This window comes from Zea mays, chromosome 7 (assembly GCF_902167145.1).
Source record: "Zea mays cultivar B73 chromosome 7, Zm-B73-REFERENCE-NAM-5.0, whole genome shotgun sequence".
Lineage (NCBI taxonomy): Eukaryota > Viridiplantae > Streptophyta > Magnoliopsida > Poales > Poaceae > Zea > Zea mays.
The window spans coordinates 13036716-13064569 of record NC_050102.1 but is presented as its reverse complement, the minus strand read 5'-3'; the positions used below and the strand labels follow the sequence as shown (position 1 = coordinate 13064569).

The window sequence follows — 27854 nt, the reverse complement described above, 5'->3', positions numbered from 1 at the left end:
TCTTTGTGTGCCTCAGAAATCAGAGGTGAAGCTGGATATCCTACGAGAAGCTCATAAAACGCCTTACACTGTCCATCCTGGCGAAACCAAAATGTACCAAGATTTGAAGCAAAACTTCTGGTGGAAGCGGATGAAGGTTGACATTTCTAAGTATGTGGCCGCCTGTGAAGTATGTCAGCGCGTGAAGGCCGAACATAAGCGGCTGCAGGTTTGCTGAAGCCATTGGAAATTCCAGAGTGGAAATGGGAGCATATCACCATGGATTTTGTGGTGGGTCTACCTCGTTCCCCTCGTGGCAGGGATGCTATTTGGGTGGTAGTGGATCGCTTGACTAAGTCTGCGCATTTTATTCCCATGAAGACCACAAATTCAGCTTCAGATTTGGTTCCCTTGTATATGAAGGAAGTTGTCAGGCTTCACGGGGTACCTAATTCTATTGTTTTTGATCGAGACTCCAAATTTGTATCCAAATTCTGGGAGAGTCTCCATAGTGCATTGGGCACCAAGCTTTCACTTAGTGTCGCTTTTCACCCTCAGACGGATGGTCAGTCAGAGCGAACAATCCAAACCTTGGAGGATATGTTGCGTGCTTGTGTTCTGTCATGGAAGGGTAGCTGGGAGGATCATCTTGCTCTGGCAGAGTTTGCGTATAACAACAGCTACCAAGCTAGCATCAAGATGGCACCATTTGAGGCTTTGTATGGCAGGTGGTGTATCTCTCCTCTGTGCTGGGAGACTTTGGGAGAGAGATCCCTGGTTGGTCCTGATTGGGTTCAGCAAACTTCTGAAAAGGTTCGGGAAATTCGTCAGAATATTTTGGCAGCTCAGAGTCGTCAGAAGAGTTATGCTGATGTGAGGAGGCGGGATCTGGAATTTGCTGTGGGTGACCAAGTCCTTCTCAGGGTATCACCCACTAAGGGAGTTGTTCGGTTCGGTGTCTCTGGGAAGCTCAGCCCGAGATACATTGGACCGTTCACTATCTTGGCCCGAGTGGGCAGCCTGGCTTATCGCTTGCTGCTGCCGGATTCCATGGCAGGGGTACACCCGGTTTTTCATGTCTCTATGTTGAGGAAGTTCTTGCGGGATCCGGACCATCAAATTGAGATGGAACCAATTGCGGTACAGCAGGATCTGACTCTGGATTGTCGTCCGGTGCGTATATTGGAATTCTCGGAGCGTGTGTTGAGGAAGAGATCAATTAAGTATGTCAAGGTCTTATGGACTAATCAGTCTGAGCGCGAGGCTACGTGGGAACTTGAGGAGCTGATGCGGCAGAAGTACCCGGAACTTTTCGTTGTGGGTAAGTGTTGTTGATTCACTAATCTTTTCTTTTGTCATTCCGATAGAAGCGTCAGAATTCGAGGTCGAATTCTTTTTAAGAGGGGTAGAGGTGTGATACCCGGTTTGCAAAGAAGAGAAGTTGGGGGTTGTTCTTTTTTGTTTTTTTTCCTCATCCGGTTGTTGTTTTGGGGATTTGGAATTTTGTGGAAAACATTCACAACTACGGCAGTAGAATTTATTTGGTTTGACGCTAGCGTTGCGGTCGGGAGCTGTCGCGTGGGTTAGTTGGGCCGCAATAGGTGTTTCGGCCCATTAACCCTCCCAAACCCTAGCCGCCTCCCTCCTAACCCCCCCCATGTGCAGCCGCCCCCCCACTTCTCCTCCTCCCCTTGGCCGCCGCCCCCCTGCCCATCTCCTTCTCTCTCAATTTTTGCAGCCACCAAACCCTAGCCGCCCCCCCCCCCCCTCAATCCCCTCCTCCCAAGGTGTCAATCCTTGCCGCTCGGATCGTCGTCTCGTGGTGCGATTCTCCAACCGTTTTGGTGGAGGGAAGAAGGGAGGAAGGAAAGGGGGAGAACCCAAGGTGATTTTTGTGTTCATCCCTTGTTCATTTGCGCTGCGATTCAATTGATTAGATGTTGCGTTTGCGATTAGATAGAGGGGGGCTGTCCAGAATTTTACGTGGTGGGTGTACAGTGGAAGTTCTAGCAGTTTTTAGGGTTTTTTCGTGAAGAATTAATGGGGATCAATTTGGGGATCTTGTAGAACTTTGTTTTACCTTTCCAACGAGTATTTATGCGCTCAATTTGGAGTTATAAATTAAAAGTTATCATCGTTTGAATCCGGGTGTGTGGCAGTCCAAAAAAAAACAGATTTTTCAGAGTGATGAATAGCAGAAGTATTAGCAGTTTCTGGGGATTTTTCGGGAGTAATTAGTGTTAATCAGTATGATAATCATGTAGGGCTTTTTCTATTCTTTCCAACAAGTACTTATGCGCTCAAATCGGAATTATATTTTAAAAGTTATCGCTGTTTGAATCCGAGTATGTCGCTGCCCAAATCAGAAAAAAACAGATTGCAGGGTTTATTTTGTGGACCGTTTAGAGGTAATTAGATGTTAGAATTTAATCATGAGTTGTATATAAAACTTGTGGGAAATTTTATGTAGTTGTCTCTGAAGTTTTTGTTTGACACCACTGCTGTCCTAATTTTTAAGTTATGGAATTGTTAAGCAGCGCCGCTGCAGTTTGGTTAGTGAGGGGAGAATTGTTACCGCGGCGGGGTTGAGACTGCACGTAGGTGCGGTGTTGTCTTTGAGTTTTTTTATGTGAATTTGGTGCACTAAGTTGGGTGTCAAAACAGGTGGTGGACTTCCGGATCGTTCTTAGGGATTTTGCCCAAACTTCGGTGAAGGCAAGTAAAACTGTGATGGTTATTCCGTCTGTCAGATGAGGAGTCTTATACTTGTTTATGTTGTGCTATCATGTTCAATTTAATATTTTCTTTTGAGTACCATCATTTGAAAATGTTCATGTTTCATGGATTTCATATGTTGAGTTCGAGGTTTGATTATGTTACTCAAGTGGTTATTATGTGGAATGGTTGGAAGTAAATGCCTAGCACATTTTTATTTGGGAAGAACTTATGATGTTGTCATGCATAATGCACTCCTCATCCATTGCATTGAAGTTTTGTCGCGATCTTATGGTCCGACCGTACCGGTACATTGAGCATCATATGTTGCCCAAGAAGGGGTATGGTGCAGCTTCATATCCTTAGAGATATGGAGGCAGAAGTCATTATTGCATTTGTAGCCATGTGCATTCATGGGAGAGGTGTTGAATCTATTATGTGGATGTGGATAATTTGGACTTGTGCATGGTGATTCCACTTGGCGTTGAGTTTTTAGTTTCTTGTATACTTGCTGCAATTTACTGTTCAAAAGAAAAGAAAGAAGTTCTGAACACGTGGTTGTGTAAGCACAGTTGATTTACAATGGCCTACTTGTTGTTGTTATGTTTACTTGCTGAGATGTGTTATCTCACATCTTGCATTGTTTGATGCAGGCACCTAATTTCTGCTTTGGGGAATAAAGGGGATGTAGCAGCACGGCCACTACACTTTTAATAAAGGAACCACCATTTAATAATGTTGATAATCAGAGTTGGACAAGTCTAGTGAATTGCTTTGTTCTTGGTTGAGCGTTTATTTTGGGGTGGGCTGAGTTTCTTATCCCATTTGTTTTACTTCAGTTGGGTCATAATTAGGTTTTACCACTTTTGCATTACAGTTTCTACTATGTGAATTATATGTCTTTATATCTTGTATGAGCTTCATGTTTCCCCTCCTTGTTATGCTAGTTTTCAAAGGAGGTGCTGCCGGATTTTTTTTTCTTGCTTTATATTCTTTCTTTATTACATCTCTTGTGTTGAGTAAGTTTAGTGGATGAGGTTTATGGTATTATCCATTCTGTGCGACCAGTGGGGTGTTACAGTTCTCTATGCAGTAGGGTTTATGGTTTAGGGTTTAGGGCTATTTTGTAAAACATTTTATCTTTTTTGAAAATGCTTCCTCTTCCAAAGGAGCTGGAATTTTTTTATATAGAACAAAATCCCCTAGACTAAACCATCCAGGAATCTCGATAATTTCCCAACGGTTTTCATTTTCATTTTCAAAAACAGCTATTGGACTTCCCGTCCAGCATAGCTCATAGCTCAACCATCAGAACTTTTGAAACCAATTGTCAAAAGCATTTTTGGAAAACAACATACTAATTGTCAAACCAAGTCATAACTCATTCATATCCGTGGACGCGGACTATTGAATAGGTTTTGAAACTCTGTGAACAGGTGTACACTTCACCCAATAGTCCGGTTTCTACAATCTCACCGTCGTGAGATCGGATTACCGAAACTCTCTCATCCCCTACATGTCTTTACCTTAACAGTTATACCAAAAGTAACATGGCCACCTCCATGCCCAAACCAGGACAAAACTTTCCCCCTCCTTGTCCTCCCGGTGCTCGCCAGCCAACATAACCCTAGGGTGCCGACCGTGCAAGTTTGGATCAAGCGACTGCCCATATGGTCTAGAGTGGTTGTACTTGATAAGACTATAGACATGAAGAATGGCATACCGGTCCTTATATGAGAGGGGTAATTCTTCATTCTCACACCTAACCCGGCTGAGCCATCACCTTAAGGCCCACCCAACACCGAGGAGTCCCTGATCATCCCACTCAAAGGTGATAAGGGTGATAACCCTTCATCATACACATTTTGAAAAACATTTTATTTTGAAAAACTCACACCTTTTTTCAAACCTTTTTGTAACAAAAATGTTAAGGAGTATAAAGATGAATTGCGGCAAAGTTCTAAGGCTGGGTTGCCATATTAACATGTCTCTTAGCAGAAAAATCATATAATGCATAAAATAACATGCTGATGATTGTCTTTGAAAAACACATGTAATTTATGCATCAAAGGGATCCAATGAGCTTGCCATGCTTTAACCAGTGAAAGGGTGAGAGCTCGTGGAATTGGCTTCTGGCTCCACCGTCTGGCGTAGACTTGCAGAACTGGCCTTCACGAGACAGCATGAACGCTCCGATAACTACATAGCATGAACAAGCAAGCATACAAATCAGCAAGTATATCAACAAATATTCATTATAGTGGTCAGGAATGGTGGTAGATGGGTGAATATAGTTTTGAGTATAGTTTGTGTTGATGGAGTAGAGATGCTTACCCAAAGAGTGTATTGGAGGTGGACCAATACTAGAAGTGTAGTGGCAGAGCAAGGTAACTGAGTGCGGGGGGTGGTTGCCTTGGCTCAGGTTGTTGAGGGTGTGGAAGGGAGAGGGTAACTCTCTAGAGGTATTTATAGATGGGTGTGTATGGTTTAGTATGGTAGAGTTTACTGTTTATGAGAATCGTGGTGAAAGAATCAGTCTGGATAGAAAATTATAGGTGAAATATGGGACAAGACTATTTTTGGAGTTTTCTAGAATATGAACCATACTTACGGAATTACATGGATGGATAGAGGGTAATTTGATAAGAATTTAGAAATCAGAACTGTCAAAATGAGAGACTGGACAAAGGAGTTTTGGTTTTTATAATCATAGGAATATAAAAGGAAAAGGGAAAAGCAATATTCCTAGAATATTCCAAAATTAGAATATTTAGAGATATTTGGAAGCAAAGTGCCATGAATTATTTCTGGACTGTTCATGAGCAGATACTTATGTTGGTGGCAATTGTTCCTACCTTCTCTGTTGTCGGACAAGAGTAAGGCAGCACCCAAACAGCTGGAATACTGTGATATTCTCATCTGGACGGGCTGTGCTATCTTGGGCCAGGTTTTATAAGATTGATGGTGTATCCATACAAACATGTTTCGCCTTTCTTTTTGGAAGCTTGTTTCGAAAGAACCTCAAAGTTAAGCGTGCTCAACTTGGAGCAATTCTTGGATGGGTGACCAAAGGGGAAGTTCTTACTAGAAAGAAAATCATAGTCCCCGGAGTCCGTATGATTGAGATATTGGTCTGGTAGGTCTTAGGTGAGTTGATCATCATGATGGATGAGAAGTTGAATATTTGGGCGATCGAAGTAACAATGAATAGTAGGATGAATGATGAATAATGATTATGAATGATCCGTTTAACTGTGAATAGTTCATATGAACGAAAGATGAACGATGAATATGGATTATGAACGAACGATGAACGATAAATAGTTCGTATGAACGAACAATGAATAGGGATTATGAACAAATGAACGATCGAATGATCGGACGAACGAACGATCGGAATTTCGGCAGCATAACGACTGAACAAAGATTATTTGGACGAACGAATGAACAAACTACAAAAATATTTGGAATATTTAGGCAATATTTCTGAAAGAATTTGAAGGGATCACTTGGAAAATATTTGTAGGTCTTTTTGAGGAGAATTTTGGAGAGAATATAGACCACAATATTTTCTTTGTTGAGATCAACTTGCAAATAAACATTTTGAAACAAAATTTAAAAGTTCATTTTGAATTCAGAGCGAGTTTGAGAAATTTTCTAGATTTGAATTTTCGGGGTGCTACATATCTATACAAACATGGTTCGCCTTTCTTTTTGAAAGCCTGGTTCGAAAGAACCTCGAAGTTAAGCGTTCTCAACTTAGAGCAATTCTGGGATGGGTGACTAATCGTGAAGTTCTAACTAGAAGGAAAATCACAGTCACCAGAGTTTGTATGGCTGAGATATTTGTCTGGCAGGTTTTAGGTGAGCTCATCATCATGATGGATGAGTAGTTGAATATTTGGGCGATCGGATGAACAATGATAAGTAACGATGGTTAGTAGGATGAACGATCCGATGAACGATGAATAGTGATTATGAATTATCCGATGAACGATGAATAGTTCGTTTGGACGAACGATGAATAGGTATTATGAACGAACAATGAATAGTTCATAGGAACGAACGATGAACATGGATTATGAACAAACGGATGAACGATCGGACGAATGAGTGATCAAAATTTTGGCAGTATAATGGCCGGACAAAGATTATTTGGACAAATGAACGAACGAACGCTCGAATGATCGGACGGATGAACAAATGAACCATGCACTATCGGATGGATGATCGAACAATCGGAGGAACGAACGAATGAACTATGAACATTTGGACGAACAATTGAATGAACAAACAAACGATCCTTGTGCGCGTGTTGTGCTTGTGTGGGAGTGGGAGTGGGAGTAAGTTAGTGAGTGGGATTGAGTAGCCATGAAATGGCTTGGGATGGCATGAGTGGGCCCCTTGCCCCTTTATTAATGGGCAAGGTGGGGGATTAGGCGAAGGAGTCGAGGATTAGTGGGAGGAGGCGATGATTAGTGAGGGATAAACCATGTATTAGCTATGGATAAGTGAAATTAGCTTGTAGAGCTCACTGTATGACCCCGGAGGCGTATGTATACGTATGAGCATAAGGAAAATTATTAAGAAAATATTTGTAGGGATTTTAAAAGTGATTCCGAGGGTATTTCTTAGGAGAAAAATATTTGGAGAAATATCGGTGGAACATTTAGCCAGTATTTCTGAAAAGAATTTGAGGGGATCACTAGGGAAATATTTGTAGGATATTTTGAAAAGAATTTCAGAGATAAGGCAGACCACTATATTTTCTTTGTTGAGATCAACTCGCAAGAAAACATTTTGAAACAAAATTTAAAATTCATTCTGAATTTAGAGCGAGTTTGAGAAATTTTCTAGGTTTGGATTTTCGGGGTGCTACAAGGGGCTGACGTCATAGGGTTGAGAAAATAGATGTAAGGATGTGACAAAAAAAGAAAGTCTAACAAGGAAGTCTAACTCTCATGACCGTGCCATGTGCCCCCAAAAGGTCCTAATGACCATATCGTTACTATTTGTGAGGAGTCTCCCCAATCGGGTGACCTATTGCGATCGTCGCTTGATCCACCCTCGTTCGGCGCCACCTCCTTCCCTTTCTGAGATGTTTCTTGGCTTGGAGCACCCTGCTCCTAGCGGACAACATCAGCTTTAGGATCCACTTCCCCTGATGAGGCATGTCGCATCCAAAAGCCTCTAGCATCTGTCTGAGTGGACATCTGGAACCACCTTGAGCATCAGGTTGCCACTGCTCCGACCTCGCACCAACGACTTGTTCGGCTGCCCTGTAACCACAGGACCTGCAGCTGTTCGGACGGCTGCAGCTGCAATCCATAGAGACAAAATACTGTACAAGCCGCAACCGGATTAATGCCACAGCAAGCCGCAAACCTTCTGTGTCGCACGAAACATTCGTGGTGTTGACACCGATATGGGAGGCAACTACTGCTACTCAGGATTTTTCCACTAACGTGACCGAATGCACGTTCTCCTAGAAACGTCCTCATTATGTGTAGTGTGATTTGTACCGATACCGTTGTCTATCCGCAACTGCATCCGCGAGCTGATGGAGGCATCCCAAAGCATTCTAATACTTTTTTTCATTAAAATTTATAGGGAAACATACTTTATATTTAATTCCTCTAAAAAACTGGTTAGATTTTGACTAAATTTTGAGAATTGGAAAAAAGTATAATACCAAAACTAAAATTCCCATATATTATTAATAGCATTACCTACCATTACAATGTATATAATAACAACGATCTTAATTTTTGTTTAGAAGCAGGCATGTCTACACTCAGCCATCGTAGAGTAGCGAGCATGAGTTCGCCCCCCAATGCAGCAGTAGCACTTGTTATCTTTGCATGGAGGAAACCCTACAATGCATCGTGCTCCGTTTCCTTGCATAATTCCTTCTTTAGCTGGAGTAGAAACACCGACATCATCTGTGACATGACCTAGTAGAAGGTATAGGATAAGAGTTCTATTACCAACAAATGCCTCGAGAATAATTACATTCAAAATTATTTGAGTAATTTAACACAGGGGATTGCGATACATTAGCAATTCGCCATGATACACACACAGTATCATATAATAACATCTTCTAAATTGTCTAGATCTATCTAAACATGTACACACATGTCTGTATAGTTTTCACTTACCCTTCCCATGTGCATGAGCAGCAAAGTATCCGAGGAGAAGTAACGAGAAAAACACTAGCGCATCCACCCTCTTTCTGTACTTTATGTCGCAAGACAATTTAATGAACTCCTCACGATTGATCCTAGAAGAGTGTATACTTATATATATACTATAATCCTAGAAGAGTGTATACTTATATATATATATACTATAGCGGAAACCAATTCACTAGCAAGTATTCACCAAAGATATGCTACTCCAAACTTAGCAGTGATTTAGTTTCTTTTAGACAAAATTGTAAGTTATCTATTCTATCATATCTATCTATCTATCTATCTATCTATCTATCTATCTATCTATCTATCTATCTATCTATATCTTCTATATATCTATATCTATATCTATATCTATACCCCTTATTATATCTATATCTATACCCCTATATTATTTGGTGAATTTGCTATATCTATCTATATCCCTATATCTATATCTATTTGAGGTGTGGGAAAACCCAAGGTTACAATTCTGGCTCTACTACTACCTGCTTGTGTCGAGAGCTCATGGTCGCACACGCATCGCCAACGAGGAGCAAAAAATGCAAGCCACTGCACGCAGAGCTATGCAGCCGTCGCTGCCCTCCACTCCTGCTATGCCACCTGTCACCCCAGGTTTTAGAAGGTAAACCGAATGCGAACCATGTACGTGCTAGGATCAGAACTCACGTACATAGCGATTACATAAATGACTCATCATAGCACAATGCTTTGAATAACAATAAAGAGTAAGTAATAATATTAAAGACTAGAGTCATTTATATAATATAAATCAAAGTACACAGAATTGAAACGTATCCAACGTAAATTAACCCACCACAGGCAGCTGACTGGGGGAGGTCGCTAGACTAATCCTCAAACTCGTCGAAGTCCTAGAACTCCTGGAGATCCACCTCGACACCTTCTTTACCTGAGCATAGATTGCACCAAAGGCAACCTGGTGTTTTGTGAAAGCAAGGGTGAGTACACATCAACGTACTCAACAAATGTCCCGTTTGGCTGTAGTGGACTAGCTTTATGTGGGGTTAAGGTCAAGCAGTTTCTTTTAGTTGATCAGGTAATTATTACTAGTAGATAGCCAGGTTTTAACATTAACCCAAGTTGTTAACCCAAAAGTACTCTTTCCAAACGGAAGGAATACCAAAAACCATAATCATAATCTGTCGGGGACCATAATTAGGGGTACCCTCAAGACGCCTAATTCTCAGCTGGTAACCCCCATCAGCATAAAGCTGCAAAGGCCTGATGGGTACGATTAAGTCAGGGATCAGTCCACACGAGTGACTTGATCACGCTTCGCCCGTGCCTAGCCTCGGCCAAGGGCAGCCGACCTCGAGAGACTTCCGTCTCGCCCGAGGCCCCCCTTTTAACGGCGGACATACCTCCGGCTCGCCCGAGGCCTTGGCTTCGCCTAGAAGCAACCCTGACTAAATCGCCGCGCCGACTGACCAGGTTGCAGGAGCATTTAATGCAAAGGTGGCCTGACACCTTTATCCTGACACGCGCCCCCCGGCAGAGCCGAAGTGACCGCCGTCACTCCACCGCTCCACTGACCAGTCTGACAGAAGGACAGCGCCGCCTGCGCCACTCCGACTGCAGTGTTACTCGACAGAGTGAGTCTGACAGGCAGTCAGGCCCTGCCGAAGGCGCCATGGGAAACTCCGCTCCGCCCGACCCCAGGGCTCGGACTCGGGCTAAGACCCGGAAGACAGCGAACTCCGCTCCGCCCGACCCCAGGGCTCGGACTCGGGCTAAGACCCAGAAGACGGCGAACTCCGCTCCGCCCGACCCCAGGGCTCGGACTCGGGCTAAGACCCAGAAGACGGCGAACTCCGCTCCGCCCGACCCCAGGGCTCGGACTCGGGCTAAGACCCGGAAGACGGCGAACTCCGCTCCGCCCGACCCCAGGGCTCGGACTCGGGTTAAGACCCGGAAGTCGGCGAACTCCGCTCCGCCCGACCCCAGGGCTCAGACTCGGGCTAAGACCCGGAAGACGACGAAACTCCGCCTCGCCCGACCCCAGGGCTCGGACTCCGCCCTGGCCTCGGCCAAACGATCTCCGCCTCGCCCGACCCGGGGGCTCGGGCTCGGCCTCGGCAACGGAAGACAGACTCGACCTCGGCTTCGGAGGAGCCCCCACGTCGCCCTGCCTAGGGCACAGGCCCGCCACGTCAACAGGAAGCGCCATCATCATCCTACCCCAAGCCGACTCGGGTCACGGAGAACAAGACCGGCGTCCCATCCGGCCAGCTCCGCCGGATGGGCAGTGATGGCGCTCCACGAGCTCTGTAACGACGGCGGCTCTCAGCTCTCTTACGGAAGCAGGGCGACGTCAGCAAGGACTCGACCGCTCCAACAGCTGTCCCTCCGCCAGGCTCCGTCGCTCCTCCGACAGCCACGACATCACGCCAGCAAGGTGCCAAGACCTCTCCGGCTGCCACATTGGCATGTACCTAGGGCGCTAGCTCTCTCTCCGCTAGACACGTAGCACTCTGCTACACCCCCCATTGTACACCTGGATCCTCTCCTTACGACTATAAAAGGGAGGACCAGGGCCTTCTTAGAGAAGGTTGGCCGCGCGGGACCGAGGACGGGACAGGCGCTCTCTTGGGGCCGCTCGCTTCCCTCACCAGCGTGGACGCTTGTAACCCCCCTACTGCAAGCGCACCCGACCTGGGCGCGGGACGAACACGAAGGCCGCGGGACTTCCACCTCTCTCACGCCCGTCTCCGGCCACCTCGCCTCTCCCCCCTTCGCGCTCGCCCACACGCTCGACCCATCTGGGCTGGGGCACACAGCACACTCACTCGTCGGCTTAGGGACCCCCCTGTCTCGAAACGCCGACAGTTGGCGCGCCAGATAGGGGCCTGCTGCGTGCTGACGAACAGCTTCCCGTCAAGCTCCAGATGGGCAGTCTCCAGCAACCTCTCCGGCCCGGGACGGTACTTCGTTTCGGGAGTCTTGAGTTCATGTCCTTCGACGGCAGCTACGACATGATACTCCTTCCACCGCCGCGCGACAACGACAATGGCGGCCGACAACCCGCCCGCCGGCGGCGGAATCGACGACACCTTCCCCGCGTGGTGGAAGAACAACATTCGAGCTCGCTCCGTCCTCTCCCCCGCCAACGGAGGAAGAGGCGGGGCCATCAAGGCCAAGCGGGAGGCCGCGCTCCGTCGGCCGTCGAGCGAATCGACGCCCCCGACGCCCCGATGGAAGGCACGCCGGACGTCGACCTCGCGTTCGAGACAAAGGCAAGCGCCGTCCCCCCGCGACACGCTGACCCCGAGCAAGAAGACGACGCCAGCGCGCTCGCGGAAAGCCTACAGGACGTCGCCCTCGTACCTGGGATGATGGTGCAACCAGTCCCCGATGTGACTACGTCGCTCCTCGTCGACCAAAAGGTACCGACTAACTCCCGTCTTACGTCATTTCGACTCGGCCTCAACCCGCCAAACGACCTCGTTTTGGCGAGCGCTCTCATTGAGGCGAGTGCAACCCCACTGGGGTTTCGTATGCGGTCGCCTTGGGACTGGTTGACGGACGTCTCAACCTACGAGCCCTCTGGGTCCGAGGAAGATGACGATCCCAGCATCTGTTGGGATTTCTCCGGACTAGGCAACCCCAGTGCCATGCGGGACTTCATGACCGCATGTGACTACTGCCTCTCCGACTGTTCCGACGGAAGCCGCAGCCTTGACGACGAGAGCTGCGGCCCAAGCCGCGAATGTTTCCACATCGAGCTAGGGGATCCCTCCGAAGGCAACCATCTCGGCATGCCGGAGGACGGTGATCTTCCTAGGCCGGTGCCTCGCGCCGACATCCCACGGGAGCTAGCTGTGGTCCCCGCTCCGGCGGGGGGTTACGACCCACAACTCGAGCAAGTCCGCGAGGCGCAGGCCAGGCTCAACGAGGGAACAGGAGCGCTTGAGCCGATCCGTCGGGACGTCGGGCAGGTATGGGCGGGCCAATCCCCGGCCGGAGAAATACGTCACCTACCCCAAGGTCTCCAGCACCGCGTCGCCAACGATGTCAGGGTCAGGCCGCCGCCCGCATCCAGCGGGGTTGGCCAGAACCTGGCATCCGCAGCGATGCTCCTCCGCGCGATGCCGGAGCCATCAACCACCGAGGGTCGGCGAATCCAGGGAGAGCTCAAGAATCTCCTGGAAGGCGCTGCGGCCCGACGGGCCGAGAGCACTGCCTCCCGAAGGTAGGGGTACCCCTCGGAACCTCATGCTGCGACTTCCCGATTCATGCGGGAAGCCTCGGTCTACACCGGGCGCACGCGCAACACTGCGCCTGCGGCCCCGGGCCACCTCGGCAACGAGCACCATCGACGCGACCGTCGGGCCCACCTCGACGAAAGGGTGCGCCGAGGCTACCACCCCAGGCGTGGGGGGCGCTACGACAGCGGGGAGGATCGGAGTCCCTCGCCCGAACCACCCGGTCCGCAGGCCTTCAGTCGGGCCATCCGACGGGCGCCATTCCCGACCCGGTTCCGACCCCCGACCACTATCACGAAGTACTCGGGGGAAACGAGACCGGAACTGTGGCTCGCGGACTACTGCCTGGCCTGCCAACTGGGTGGAACGGACGACGACAACCTCATCATCCGTAACCTCCCCGTGTTCCTCTCCGACACTGCTCGCGCCTGGTTGGAGCACCTGCCTCCGGGGCAGATCTCCAACTGGGACGACTTGGTCCAAGCCTTCGCCGGCAATTTCCAGGGCACATACGTGCGCCCTGGGAATTCCTGGGACCTTTGAAGCTGCCGGCAACAGCCGAGGGAGTCGCTCCGGGACTACATCCGGCGATTCTCGAAGCAGCGCACCGAGCTGCCCAACATCACCGACTCAGATGTCATCAGCGCGTTCCTCGCTGGCACCACCTGCCACGACCTGGTGAGCAAGCTGGGCCGCAAGACCCCCACAAGGGCGAGCGAGCTGATGGACATCGCCACCAAGTTCGCCTCTGGCCAGGAGGCGGTCGAGGCTATCTTCCGAAAGGACAAGCAGCCCCAGGGCCGCCCATCGGAAGAGGCTCCCGAGGCGTCTGCTCCGCGCGACGCCAAGAAGAAAGGCAAGAAGAAGTCGCAATCGAAACGCGATGCCGCTGACGCGGATCTTGTCGCCGCCGCCGAGTACAAGAACCCTCGGAAGCCCCCCGGAGGTGCAAACCTCTTCGACAAGATGCTCAAGGAGCCGTGCCCCTACCATCAGGGGCCCGTCAAGCACACTCTCGAGGAGTGCGTCATGCTTCGGCGCCACTTCCACAGGGCCGGGCCACCCGCCGAGGGTGGCAGGGCCCGCGACGACGACAAGAACGAAGATCACCAAGCAGGAGAATTCCCCGAGGTCCGCGACTGCTTCATGATCTACGGAGGGCATGCGGCGAATGCCTCGGCTCGGCATCGCAAGCAAGAGCGCCGGGAGGTCTGCTCGGTGAAGGTGGCGGCGCCAGTCTACCTAGACTGGTCCGACAAGCCCATCACCTTCGACCAGGCCGACCACCCCGACCATGTGCCGAGCCCGGGGAAATACCCGCTCATCGTCGACCCCGTCGTCGGCAACGTCAGGCTCACCAAGGTCCTGATGGATGGGGGCAGCTGCCTCAACATCATCTACGCCAAGACCCTCAAGCTCCTGCGTGTCGATCTGTCCTCCGTCCGAGCAGGCGCTGCGCCCTTCCACGGGATCATCCCTGGGAAGCGCGTCCAGCCCCTCGGACGACTCGACCTCCCCGTCTGCTTCGGGATGCCCTCCAACTTCCGAAGGGAGACCCTGACGTTCGAGGTGGTCGGGTTCCGAGGAACCTATCACGCCGTACTGGGGAGGCCATGCTACGCAAAGTTCATGGCCGTCCCCAACTACACCTACCTGAAGCTCAAGATGCCGGGCCCCAACGGGGTCATCACCGTCGGCCCCACGTACAAACACGCGTTCGAATGCGACGTGGAGTGCGTGGAGTACGCCGAGGCCCTCGCCGAGTCCGAGGCCCTCATCGCCGACCTGGAGAACCTCTCCAAGGAGGTGCCAGACGTGAAGCGCCATGCCGGCAACTTCGAGCCAGCGGAGACGGTTAAGGTCGTCCCACTCGACCCCAGGGGCGACACCACCAAGCAGATCCGGATCGGTTCCGGGCTCGACCCCAAATAGGAAGCAGTGCTCGTCGACTTTCTCCGCGCAAACGCCGACGTCTTTGCGTGGAGTCCCTCGGACATGCCCGGCATACCGAGGGATGTCGCCGAGCACTCGCTGGATATTCGGGCCGGAGCCCGACCCGTCAGGCAGCCTCTGCGCCGATTCAACGAGGAGAAGCGCAGAGTGATTGGCGAAGAGATCCACAAGCTAATGACAGCGGGGTTCATCAAAGAGGTATTCCATCCCGAATGGCTTGCCAACCCTGTGCTTGTGAGGAAGAAAGGGGGGGAAATGGCGGATGTGTGTAGACTACACTGGTCTCAACAAAGCATGTCCGAAGGTTCCCTACCCTCTGCCTCGCATCGATCAAATTGTGGATTCCACCGCTGGGTGCGAAACCCTGTCCTTCCTCGATGCCTACTCAGGGTATCACCAAATCCGGATGAAAGAGTCCGACCAGCTCGCGACTTCTTTCATCACGCCGTTCGGCATGTACTGCTACGTCACCATGCCGTTCGGTTTGAGGAATGCGGGCGCAACGTACCAGCGGTGCATGAACCATGTGTTCGGCGAACACATCGGACGCACAGTCGAGGCCTACGTCGATGACATCGTGGTCAATACAAGGAAGGCTCCCGATCTCCTCTCCGACCTTGAAGTGACATTCCGATGTCTCAAGGCGAAAGGCGTCAAGCTCAATCCTGGGAAGTGTGTCTTCGGGGTGCCCCGGGGCATGCTCCTGGGGTTCATCGTCTCCGAGCGAGGCATCGAATCCAACCCAGAGAAGATCGCAGCCATCACCAGCATGGGACCCATCAAGGACTTAAAAGGTGTACAGAGGGTCATGGGATGCCTCGCGGCCCTGAGCCGCTTCATCTCACGCCTCGGCGAAAGAGGTCTGCCTCTGTACCGCCTCTTAAGGAAGGCCGAGTGTTTCGCTTGGACCCCTGAGGCCGAGGAAGCCCTCGGGAACCTGAAGGCGCTCCTTACAAAGGCGCCTATCTTGGTGCCCCCAGCAGATGGAGAAGCCCTCTTGGTCTACGTCGCCGCGACCACTCAGGTGGTTAGCGCTGCGATTGTGGTCGAGAGGCAAGAGGAAGGGCATGCATTGCCCGTTCAGAGGCCGGTCTACTTCGTCAGCGAAGTGCTGTCCGAGACCAAGATTCGCTACCCACAAGTTCAGAAGCTGTTGTATGCTGTGATCCTGACGAGGCGGAAGTTAGGACACTACTTCGAGTCTCATCCGGTAACTGTGGTGTCATCCTTCCCCCTGGGGGAGATCATCCAGTGCCGAGAGGCCTCGGGCAGGATCGCAAAGTGGGCAGTGGAAATCATGGGCGAAAAAATCTCGTTCGCACCTCGGAAGGCCATCAAGTCCCAGGTGTTGGCGGACTTCGTGGCCGAATGGGTCGACACCCAGCTGCCGACGGCCCCGATCCAACCGGAGCTCTGGACCATGTTTTTCGACGGGTCGCTGATGAAGACAAGAGCCGGCGCGGGCCTGCTCTTCATCTCGCCCCTCGGAAAGCACCTGCGCTACGTGCTGCGCCTCCATTTCCCGGCATGCAATAATGTGGCTGAGTACGAGGCTCTGGTCAACGGGTTGCGGATCGCCATCGAGCTAGGGGTCAGACGCCTCGATGCCCGCGGCGACTCGCAGCTCGTCATCGACCAGGTCATGAAGAATTCCCACTGCCGCGACCCGAAGATGGAGGCCTACTGCGATGAGGTTCGACGCCTGGAAGACAAGTTCTACGGGCTCGAGCTCAACCACATCGCTCGGCGCTTCAACGAGACTGCGGACGAGCTGGCTAAAATAGCCTCGGGGCGAACGACAGTCCCCCCAGACATCTTCTCCCGGGATCTGCATCGACCCTCCGTCAAGACCAACGATGCTCCCGAGTCCGAGGCGCCCTCGGCACAGCCCGAGGCACCCTCGGCACAGCCCGAGGCACCCTCGGCTCAGCCCGAGGTACCCTCGGCCCCCGAGGGCGAGGCACTGGACGTCGAGGAGGAGCAGAGCGGGGCCACGCCTGATCGAGATTGGCAGGCCCCGTACCTGCAATATCTCCGTCGAGGAGAGCTACCCCCCGACCAAGCCGAGGCTCGGCGGGTAGCGCGACGCGCCAAGTCGTTCGTCTTGCTGGGCGATGAAGAGGAGCTCTACCATCGCAGCCCCTCGGGCATCCTCCAGCGATGCATCTCCATCGCCGAAGGTCGGGAACTACTACAAGAAATACACTCGGGGGCTTGCAGACATCACGCAGCGCCCCGAGCCCTTGTCGGGAATGCTTTCCGGCAAGGCTTCTACTGGCCGACGGCGGTGGCTGACGCCACTAGAATTGTCCGCACCTGCGAAGGGTGCCAATTCTATGCGAAGCAGACCCACCTGCCCGCTCAGGCTCTGCAGACGATACCCATCACCTGGCCCTTCGCTGTATGGGGTCTGGACCTCGTCGGTCCCTTGCAGAAGGCGCCCGGGGGCTACACGCACCTGCTGGTCGCCATCGACAAATTCTCCAAGTGGATCGAAGTCCGACCCCTGAACAGCATCAGGTCTGAGCAGGCGGTGGCGTTCTTCACCAACATCATCACCGACAATGGTACCCAGTTCACCAGCAAAAAATTCTTGGATTTTTGCGAGGATCACCACATCCGGGTGGACTGGGCCGCCGTGGCTCATCCCATGACGAATGGGCAAGTAGAGCGTGCCAACGGCATGATTCTACAAGGGCTCAAGCCTCGGATATACAACGACCTCAACAAGTTCGGCAAGCGATGGATGAAGGAACTCCCCTCGGTGGTCTGGAGCCTAAGGACGACGCCGAGTCGTGCCACGGGTTTCACGCCGTTCTTCCTGGTCTACGGGGCCGAGGCTATCTTGCCCACTGACCTGGAATACGGCTCCCCGAGGACGAGGGCCTACACCGATCAAAGCAACCAAGCTAGCCGAGAAGAATCGCTGGACCAGCTGGAGGAGGCTCGGGACAGGGCCTTACTACACTCGGCGCGGTACCAGCAGTACCTGCGACGCTACCACGCCCGAGGGGTCCGGTCCCGAGACCTCCAGGTGGGCGATCTGGTGCTTCGGCTGCGGCAAGACGCCCGAGGGAGGCACAAGCTCACGCCCCCCTGGGAGGGGCCATTCGTCATCGCCAAAGTTCTGAAGCCCGGAACATACAAGCTGGCCAACAATCAGGGCAAGATCTACGGCAACGCTTGGAACATCAAACAGCTACGTCGCTTCTACCCTTAAGATGTTTTCAAGTTATTCACATACCTCGCACCAACGCAAAGTTTAGTCATCAAGGAAGGGTCGGCCTCGCCTCGGCAAAGCCCGACCCCCCCTCGGGGGCTAAAAGGGGGGAGACCCCCTCTGCGTCGAATTTTTTCTCGAAAAAAGGATCTCTTTTTAGCAGGATTTCTTTCGTGCTTCTTGACTACTTCGGAAAGCGGATCCTGGAAACGACGGAGTACACGTAAGCAGCCAAGGCTGACCGAGCCGAGGGACTCCTACGCCTCCGGGATACGGATACCTCACTCATCACCTTCTGCGATAAGTAACTCGCGTTCGGATAAAGCGACTCCGTGGACCGAACAAGTCTTCACGTTCGGAAGCTCTCCTGCCGAAGCAGTCCTTCAAGCTTTCTCGACTAAGTCGGGGACAGGGCCTCATGGACGGGTGAAAGTACGCGTAAGCGGCAAGGCCGACCGAGCCGAGGGACTCCCACGCCTCTGGGATACGGATACCTCACTCGTCCCTTCCGCGAGAAGCAACTCTCGCTCACACAAACATCCCTGTTACCGACAGAGAGTCCAGATGCTCGAAACAAGAGGAAAAAAGACGCAGCTTTGCAAGCACGGCGAGGGTGTGTTTTCTGGCCTCGGCGGCCGCAGAAGGCACACGCTACAAGACGATCTGATCCTACAGGCTCGGGTCTTCACGCTGAAGGGAGCCGTAGCACCCTCGGCATCGACGACGTCTTCAGCAAAGTCCGACCCAGCCTCGGACGGCGGCGCGATCAAGGACTTCTCCGGGAATCCGGCCCGAGCAGGCGGCTCGGCCGGTTACCCCTGGGGTCTCGGCCAACCGGCTTCCAAGGGCGCCAGCCCGACCCGAGGCCTCGGCTGATTGACTCCGGCGTCGGCTCCGCTGACGGACAACCCGGCTAGGCTCCGGCCAACCAGGTTCCCATTCTCGAGCCAACTCCGCCTCTGTTCATACTGATATCGCTACCCCTGGCCTCGGCTCATCGAAGAGCGGCCGAGGGGTGTCTTTAACTAAGCTAGAGGAGCCCCAGACAACAAGGCCGATCGAGCCGAGGGATTCCTACGCCTCCGGGATACAGATACCTCACTCGTCACCTTGACACGGGGCGACTCATGCTTGGTGAAGCGGTTCAGATAATCAACAGGCGAGACTTAGTGCTCAAAAATGAGGAAAAAACACGGCTCCGCGCCAAAATTACATACATGTTCAGGCCTCGACAGCCACAATGAACAAAAAACAATGGCATTCGAAGTGCCATTACAAACGGAACTCCGGTTCCCCCTCCGCAGGTACGAACAACCCCACTCCGAGGGGGAAGGCCTGCGGAGCAACGGAAGGCCGACGAACGGCACGCCGTCACCTGCTCCAGCAGCGGCGACGACGACGACTTCTGCTCCGGGGGGTCGAACAGCGGCAGCACTGACCTCAGGGCGGACGCTGCTGCCAGGAGGCCCCCGCCCGCGCCAAAACTCGTGAGGCAAGGACGGGCAGAAGGCCGTAGAGTTGGAGGTCAGTTCGTGGCCGGCCCTGGCTATCTCGCCGGCAGCAGAACCTCTTCAAGCTGCCGTGGTGGATGCCGGCGCCGCGAGCGGCTCCGAAGCCACTCGCGCCCGAAAGCCAGGCACGCTGCAGCTGCCAGTGCCACGGACGATGGCCGCCCTTCCCTCCGATCACTGAGTGAAGGAGCGAGCCGCCGCCCGCGCAGAGGCCGACCCAACTCGGCACTCTCCCCTCCCCAGCCTTGGTGATGAAAATCCTTGAGGCTGAGGGAGGGGCAGAAGCCGCAGCCCGGCTCGCTTTCCCCCACCATCAAGCCGGAGGTCGCCATCTCGGGCAACCGCCGGTGGAGGGGTGCGACCGAGCTGCGTGATGAAAATCCTTGAAGCCGAACGATGGATGAGAGGTACCAACTCCCATGGAGTTGCGTTCCTCCAACGAGGAGGCGGAAAGGCGGCGGATACCCCCCATCCGGGGGCTTGGAAGATGGAAAGACACGACGCATAAGGGAGGAAGAAGACATGGTTGCCTTCTGAAAGGAGTCTCCCTCCTTTTAAAGGCAACTCTCCCTACGTGCGCCCCCAGACGCCACGGGCTGAGTCTTCTCCAACACGCTCCAAGGCCCTCCCCTGCGACTCGGGGGCTGGGTCCCGCATGTCATGCAAACCGGCTCAGGGCAGAAGAAGCCAAACCGCCGCGCATGGTGCGCACAACCGCCCAGCGGTTACAAGCGACCCCCCACTTTTGCCCAGACCAACGGGCGGAAGGGGCGGGCAGCCATGCAGGCGACATGCAACCGCGCCAGGTGGACGCACTTCTCTGACTTCTGGCACGCCAGCTTGGAGGCCCAGGCCCACGCGTCAAGCAACCGGCGCGCCAGTTGCTGCATGCAAGCAACCGCACCGCCACTTGTGCCACCGTCGCGCCTCTTCGGTTGCGGAGCCTGTGCCGCGACTCGAGGCGACCAGCGCACGACACAGCGGCGCCAGCCTGGCGCGACGGTCAATGCGGCTGAAAGTGGGCCGGCAGTAATGACGGTGGCAGGCGGGCGGGGGCCGCAGTCACGTCGTCGGCTAGGCTCACGTCCCGTCCGGGGACAGCAAGGGTGCCTCCTCTCACGGCGTGATGACGGTGCACCCGTGACCCGTTCCTCGAACAGCTCACGCACACGCAACGGCCGCCCCGCCAACCACTCGCCCCGTCGCATTAACTCCACGGCGGGACAGGCGGCGATTCTGGCAGGAGAAGCGGACGACGCTTCGCCTTCGCCGTAATGACCGCGTCAAAAAAAAGGTACGCCACGTCGTTCGATTTCGTATCCTTTTCCTTTTTCCTCTTTCTCTATCTCTTGCAACAGGGACCGGGAAAGGGGGATACCCCGAAAAGGATCCTTCTCCGCGAAGGAATCGGGCTCCGAGCCCCCCCTACTGATCAGAGGTTCGAAGACTGGCCCTCCGAGGGGTTCAACAGTCGCCTCAGATCGAGTGGGCCCGACACCCACTACTGGTCAGGGGTTCGAAGGCCAGCCCCCCGAAGGGTTCCATGGCCGCCTCAGGCTACTCGGGCTCCGCGCCCATTACTGATCAGGGGTTTGAAGGCTGGCCCCCGAAGGGTTCACAGTCGCCTCAGACGCCGAGCGAGGGATGACCAGGGGTACGTTCGATACATAACCGAGGCTCGGGCTGCGCTCCCGAGGTACCCTAGGACATTTCCGAGACCAGCGGGAACGATCTTGTAACGGAATCCCATCGGAGGGAGGCATCGAGCCCTCGGACCCCGTCGCCAGGGGACCGGGTCCGGCAAATCACCCGCAGGTACTTTTGGGCGTGCCTCTGGGCCCCTAGCCGACCCCCAACGAACGGGGCACGGACGTCCACTCGGATTACCCGCTTGCAGCTCACCGGAGACACCATGTTCGGTGCCCATCGAGGGTAACATGGCGCACTCCCCCCCTCCTCCTTGCGGAAAGGCGACGTAGGGGCGTATGTAAAAAGTCGAGTCTGTCCCTGATCGTCCTCTCGCCCTGTGCGGAGGCTCGGGGGCTGCTCTCGCAAACCCGGCTCCGGCCAAACCGTTGACAGCGTCAACATACCAGCCCGAGAGCTTGGGCCCCGACCGTGCACCCGGGCTACGGCCAGTTCGCATGAGGGAACAACCAGACCAGTCGAAGCATTACGCAAGGCATTAAGACCTCGAAGGAGTGTAACCACTCCTCCGAGGCCTCGGGGGCTACACCCGGCGGGTGCGCTCGCGCGCACCCACCGGAACGAAATGCAACCGAGAAAGGCTGGTCCCCTTGCAAAAAAGTGCGACGAAAGCCTCCAAGCGAGTGCTAACACTCCCTTCAAGGCTCGGGGGCTACTGTCGGGGACCATAATTAGGGGTACCCTCAAGACGCCTAATTCTCAGCTGGTAACCCCCATCAGCATAAAGCTACAAAGGCCTGATGGGTACGATTAAGTCAGGGATCAGTCCACACGAGTGACTTGATCACGCTTCGCCCGTGCCTAGCCTCGGCCAAGGGCAGCCGACCTCGAGAGACTTCCGTCTCGCCCGAGGCCCCCCTTTTAACGGCGGACATACCTCCGGCTCGCCCGAGGCCTTGGCTTCGCCTAGAAGCAACCCTGACTAAATCGCCGCGCCGACTGACCAGGTTGCAGGAGCATTTAACGCAAAGGTGGCCTAACACCTTTATCCTGACACGCGCCCCCCGGCAGAGCCGAAGTGACCGCCGTCACTCCACCGCTCCACTGACCAGTCTGACAGAAGGACAGCGCCGCCTGCGCCACTCCGACTGCAGTGTCACTCGACAGAGTGAGTCTGACAGGCAGTCAGGCCCTGCCGAAGGCACCATGGGAAACTCCGCTCTGCCCGACCCTAGGGCTCGGACTCGGGCTAAGACCCGGAAGACGACGAACTCCGCTCCGCCCGACCCCAGGGCTCGGACTCGGGCTAAGACCCGGAAGACGGTGAACTCCGCTCCGCCCGACCCCAGGGCTCGGACTCGGGCTAAGACCCGGAAGACGGCGAACTCCGCTCCGCCCAACCCCAGGGCTCGGACTCGGGCTAAGACCCAGAAGACGGCGAACTCCGCTCCGCCCGACCCCAGGGCTCGGACTCGGGCTAAGACCCGGAAGACGGCGAACTCCGCTCCGCCCGACCCCAGGGCTCGGACTCGGGTTAAGACCCGGAAGACGGCGAACTCCGCTCCGCCCGACCCCAGGGCTCGGACTCGGGCTAAGACCCGGAAGACGACGAAACTCCGCCTCGCCCGACCCCAGGGCTCGGACTCTGCCCTGGCCTCGGCCAAACGATCTCCGCCTCGCCCGACCCGGGGGCTCGGGCTCGGCCTCGGCAACGGAAGATAGACTCGACCTCGGCTTTGGAGGAGCCCCCACATCGCCCTACCTAGGGCACAGGCCCGCCACGTCAACAGGAAGCGCCATCATCATCCTACCCCAAGCCGACTCGGGTCACGGAGAACAAGACCGGCGTCCCATCCGGCCAGCTCCGCCGGATGGGCAGTGATGGCGCTCCACGAGCTCTGTGACGACGGCGGCTCTCAGCGCTCTTACGGAAGCAGGGCGACGTCAGCAAGGACTCGACCGCTCCAACAGCTGTCCCTCCGCCAGGCTCCGTCGCTCCTCCGACAGCCATGACATCACGCCAGCAAGGTGCCAAGACCTCTCCGGCTGCCACATTGGCATGTACCTAGGGCGCTAGCTCTCTCTCCGCTAGACACGTAGCACTCTGCTACACCCCCCATTGTACACCTGGATCCTCTCCTTACGACTATAAAAGGGAGGACCAGGGCCTTCTTAGAGAAGGTTGGCCGCGCGGGACCGAGGACGGGACAGGCGCTCTCTTGGGGCCGCTCGCTTCCCTCACCCGCGTGGACGCTTGTAACCCCCCTACTGCAAGCGCACCCGACCTGGGCGCGGGACAAACACGAAGGCCGCGGGACTTCCACCTCTCTCACGCCCGTCTCCGGCCACCTCGCCTCTCCCCCCTTCGCGCTCGCCCACGCGCTCGACCCATCTAGGCTGGGGCACGCAGCACACTCACTCGTCGGCTTAGGGACTCCCCTGTCTCGAAACGCCGACATAATCATAATCACAATTGAAACCAGCATTATCCTCATCATCATCTGTAAACAAAGTAGTCCTGATTCAATGTGTCTCTAATCAATGGAGCTCCCAAGGCCGCTCATAACCGCGAGCACGCCTGATATATTAGTTTCATAACACTCTGCAGAGGTTGCGCACTTTACCCACAAGCCGTGATTCCCTCTCTAGCCCGGGCTTGCAAGACCCTTATTCACTCTCGAGGTGAATGGCCAAGGATTCACTACGAAGCCCTTACAAAGATTCCCTAAGGGTGTAGCCGCCCATTAGGTTTCCTAAATGATCCGCACTCCTCCCCAAGGGGCAATCCACCCTCGGCAGAGCGAGCCGCATACACCGAGCCCATTGACGGCACGACGGCAAAGAGGACACTTGCCTTCACCAAACCAATGCTCAGGGTCTTCGACTTCGTAGGACTCAAAGAACTTCATCTCAGGACCAGAGGTTCACCAAATCTTGATTGTCGATTCCTCGAAGCTCAGGAACAGATCGCAATCTATTAGCGACGCACAACGAAGACAAACAAGCACAAGCAAACATATATTTGCATAAGAACATTACATCATACAAGATAAAATAATATAAAGCATACAATAAAAAAATAAAGCTCGCTTCTATGGTGGCGCGAGGAAAAGAAATGCGGAAATCGGAGCTATGGTCAAGAAGTTATCGCATTTATGCCAAACAGGTATTAACTATAACATTTAATTCGACTTTATCAAATATAAATTATATCTACTATTTAGTTCGATTAATCTGCTACACGAACAACTATCATTAAATAAGTAATTTAATTAAAAAGAGAGATTCTAAGCGAGGCGAAATCACGACGTGCGAAACAACACGACAGCGTGTGAACGACGCGCGTCCACATGCGACATAGCACGCGGACGACGCACGAAACAGTGTGCGCGACCAGCGTGAACGACGCGCGAATCTGCACGTCAACGAGCACATCACGCGTGAGCAGCGTGACGATGTGCGCAGATAGTGTGACGACGCTTGATACTCGCTAACAGATAACGACATTATACTAAACAAGTATTAGTTTGAAAACATTTACACTGACATTAATCATGCTAATATTTAATTACAAATTAGTTTTAATCAGACTAACAAATAATTAATTAATTAGTTAAAACATGTTTACGACAAAACAATGCTACTGACTCGTACACGACGAGGTTACAAAGTTAACGCGACTGAAACTAGTCAAATCATGTTTGCGACGTAAAATATATTGAAAAAATTAATATTTTGCGCATTTAATGTGATGCTGCGTATTTTCATTGGTTAAAACTTACCACACGGATGGCCACGGGTTTGAAGACACAGAAAAACTGACCGGATCTAGTGTGGCCACACATGGAATGGCATTGCACATGGCCAACCAGGCATTAATACGTGGCTGTCAGTTTTCTTTCCCACACACATTACGTGCAATGAGGATATCGTATAGGAAGGAACATGCAGGGGCCTACGGCGGTTCTCCTTTCCGTGCTACGATCGTGTGTGCAGTGAGAAGATCGCGCCGCGGCGCTAGGCAACGAATGAGCATGCAAGTGGGGCCACACGGGGTGGTTTCCTTTTTTTTTCCTATTCCATACTGCACGAACGGCCATAGTAGGAAAACAGATTGGCCTGCCGGAGCGGGCGCAATGCCGACGAGGCATGCACTATGGCGGGTGGGGCTGACGGCGGTGGTGTCTGCTCGCCGAGTCGGGGCTGAGCAGTGCGCATCAGCAACATACAAGGGTGTGTCGTGGCAGGGAAGGCTCGGCTAGACATCGGCCTGGCCAGGGATCACGCAGGGTGGCTGCACGAGCTCGGCTGGGGGCGAGGCGGGCTAGCTGCGTGGGCCACGACAGGCCGCACCGATGAGGGGCTAGGCCAGCTGCGTCGCTAGGTGAGTAGGGAGATTGGTGCGAGCTCCTTGGCCGCCATGATGTTTGCGTAGTGACGAGGAAGAAGGAGGCGAAGAAGAGGGAGAAGGAGAGGATTTGTCACCTACACATGAAGAACAGTCGAGCAGGCACGCAATGAAGAGGAAGACGACGCGAGGAAGACGATGGGGCTGCTCTTCCGACGACGCGAGGAAGACGACGAGGCGGCCCCTTAGACCATGAAGGCACAATGCATAGAGAGGAAAACGCGTGGGCTGCTCATGTGTGAGAAGGAAGAGGGAAGGGGTTCATGGCAGGGGTGTACGATTGTATAGAAAGGAGAGGGTATGTATAGAAAGGAGAGGGCGCGAGAGGTGGTTGTCAATTTCACGATGGCTCTTGTCCTGGCCGAGCGAGAGAGACAGCTGCGCGGCGAGTTGCACGAGATAGGGTTAGACAGAGTTAGATGGGTGGTAGACAGGGTTAGATAAAATTAGACGAAGACGGTCAGAGTCGGCCCGTGGGCCCAAGATGATGAGGTGGTCGCCGAAGGGAAAGACGAGGATAGAGGAGGATCGCCGAAGCGAGCAGCATGCCGTTCGCGAGAAGACGCGGTTCAGTAATCTCGCGAAAAGGGGCACGAGATCTGGAATAGGTTCGACGAGAGGAAGAAATATATATATATATATATATTATCGAGTTCCAAAAATTTTATAGTTTTCACAACTACCACATTTTAGGTATTTAATTAATATTAGAAAAACTGAAATTCATATTTCATACCCGAAGAAACCTTCCGAAGATTCCAAAAACTCTTGGGAACATCCTCGATATATTTTAATCTGTAATGATAACATTTTGCACTCATAAACACTATGTATCGGCATGAATGCAACAATCAAAGTTCCTCTAAGGTTTTATTTTACTAGGATTTTGCATAGATATAAAACAAAATAACTCTTCACTATTTAGAAAAAGAAAAGCAAGGAAAAGAGAGGGTAACACCTGAATTTGGTGAATATTAGAAAAGAAATTTTATACCCCCAAATTCATGGTGTTACAAATCTAACCCACTTATCAGGAATCCCCCCCCCCCCCCCCCCCCCCCGAGATTCAAGAAGACGCTAGCAATAAAACAAGGTTGGTTCATAGGTCGTTCACGACTTTCTTGAGTTGAATTTGACTCTGAAAGCTTAAATTGTGGACTAGTTGCTTTGACCTTCAGATGCTCGCAACCAATTGATATAATTCTTAAGGATCCCTTGGACCTGTGGGTTAGGACCCACACACGCTTTCACTACACCTCTTTGATCTTGTTGGCTGATGTTGATCGCATTGTCTTCATTGGGCTTAGCAGCTAACCCCCTTAGTAGGAGCATTGATACACACTTGGTGAAGATGTTGCCGACTCTGTTATTGACTGATTAAGAGAGGTTGCATTATGCCAACCGGACAGGTGCAAGAGGGAAGGGTATAGATAGCAAAGGTAAGCATAGATGGATTAAAGAGAAAAGGGAGAGCACCCAGCTACCTAACTCTATGGCACTCAGCTAGTAAACGGATGTCATTGCGGACCTAGGGGCCACAACACACCAACACTCATCACAAAGAAGCAAATCACTCATAACACAAAGACAAACAGCACAAGCATACAACAACAAACATCTCGTTGCTACACGTTAATGTTAACTAGATGGTGGTCTTTCCTTACAAAGGGGAAACTACTCTAAGGCCATCGAAAGGCAAGGGGAATAATAAGACATGCAGGATAGGGGCATGAGCATAATAAAGGATGGGGCTAAAGCAAGGATTGTAACCGATAGAGAGAGAATACAACCAAGGTGAGGGTAGATAAAACACCATTCTCAAATCGAGATGGGAAAGATGATGATTCAAAAGGTAGGCATAAGATAAGCATCATGGAAAGATCTAGTGATTACAAAGGTATAAGGGGTAACAGGAAAAAGCACACCAAAAGATCGACTTAAGACAAGACTTGCAACACGATAGAGGAATAGGGAACGAATAAGAGCAGGAGGTGTAAGACAACA

At 52.8% G+C, this 27854-nt stretch overlaps 1 protein-coding gene and 1 long non-coding RNA gene across 2 annotated transcripts; one reads left to right on the top strand and one right to left on the bottom strand.

The window, feature by feature from the left end:
• Nucleotides 1–1421: 1421 nt before the first annotated feature.
• On the top strand, nucleotides 1422–3698 carry LOC118472906 (uncharacterized). The gene is made up of 2 exons (XR_004851361.1): nucleotides 1422–1864; nucleotides 2644–3698. It is a non-coding gene; the product is annotated as an uncharacterized lncRNA (long non-coding RNA).
• Nucleotides 3699–8378: 4680 nt separating this feature from the next.
• Nucleotides 8379–25304, bottom strand: LOC111589773 (protein MATERNALLY EXPRESSED GENE 3-like). The gene is made up of 4 exons (XM_035961218.1): nucleotides 25266–25304; nucleotides 24807–24932; nucleotides 9377–9440; nucleotides 8379–8648 (listed from the first exon to the last, which is right to left on the bottom strand). The coding sequence occupies exons 1-4, from the start codon at nucleotides 25302–25304 to the stop codon at nucleotides 8467–8469; spliced, it is 411 nt and encodes a 136-aa protein (XP_035817111.1). The 3' UTR covers nucleotides 8379–8466.
• Between the last annotated feature and the right edge of the window lie 2550 nt (nucleotides 25305–27854).

What these genes read in the sequence shown, in the direction of transcription:
- LOC111589773 (XM_035961218.1), bottom strand. Translation starts at nt 25,304, where the DNA reads ATGTGCAATGCCATTCCATGTGTGGCCACACTAGATCCG. An exon ending in GTGTGGCCACACTAGATCCG is followed by an intron (nt 24,933 to 25,265) that starts GTCAGTTTTTCT and finishes GTTATCTGTTAG; the next exon opens with CGAGTATCAAGCGTCGTCAC. An exon ending in TGAGCTCTCGACACAAGCAG is followed by an intron (nt 8,649 to 9,376) that starts GTAGTAGTAGAG and finishes ACCTTCTACTAG; the next exon opens with GTCATGTCACAGATGATGTC.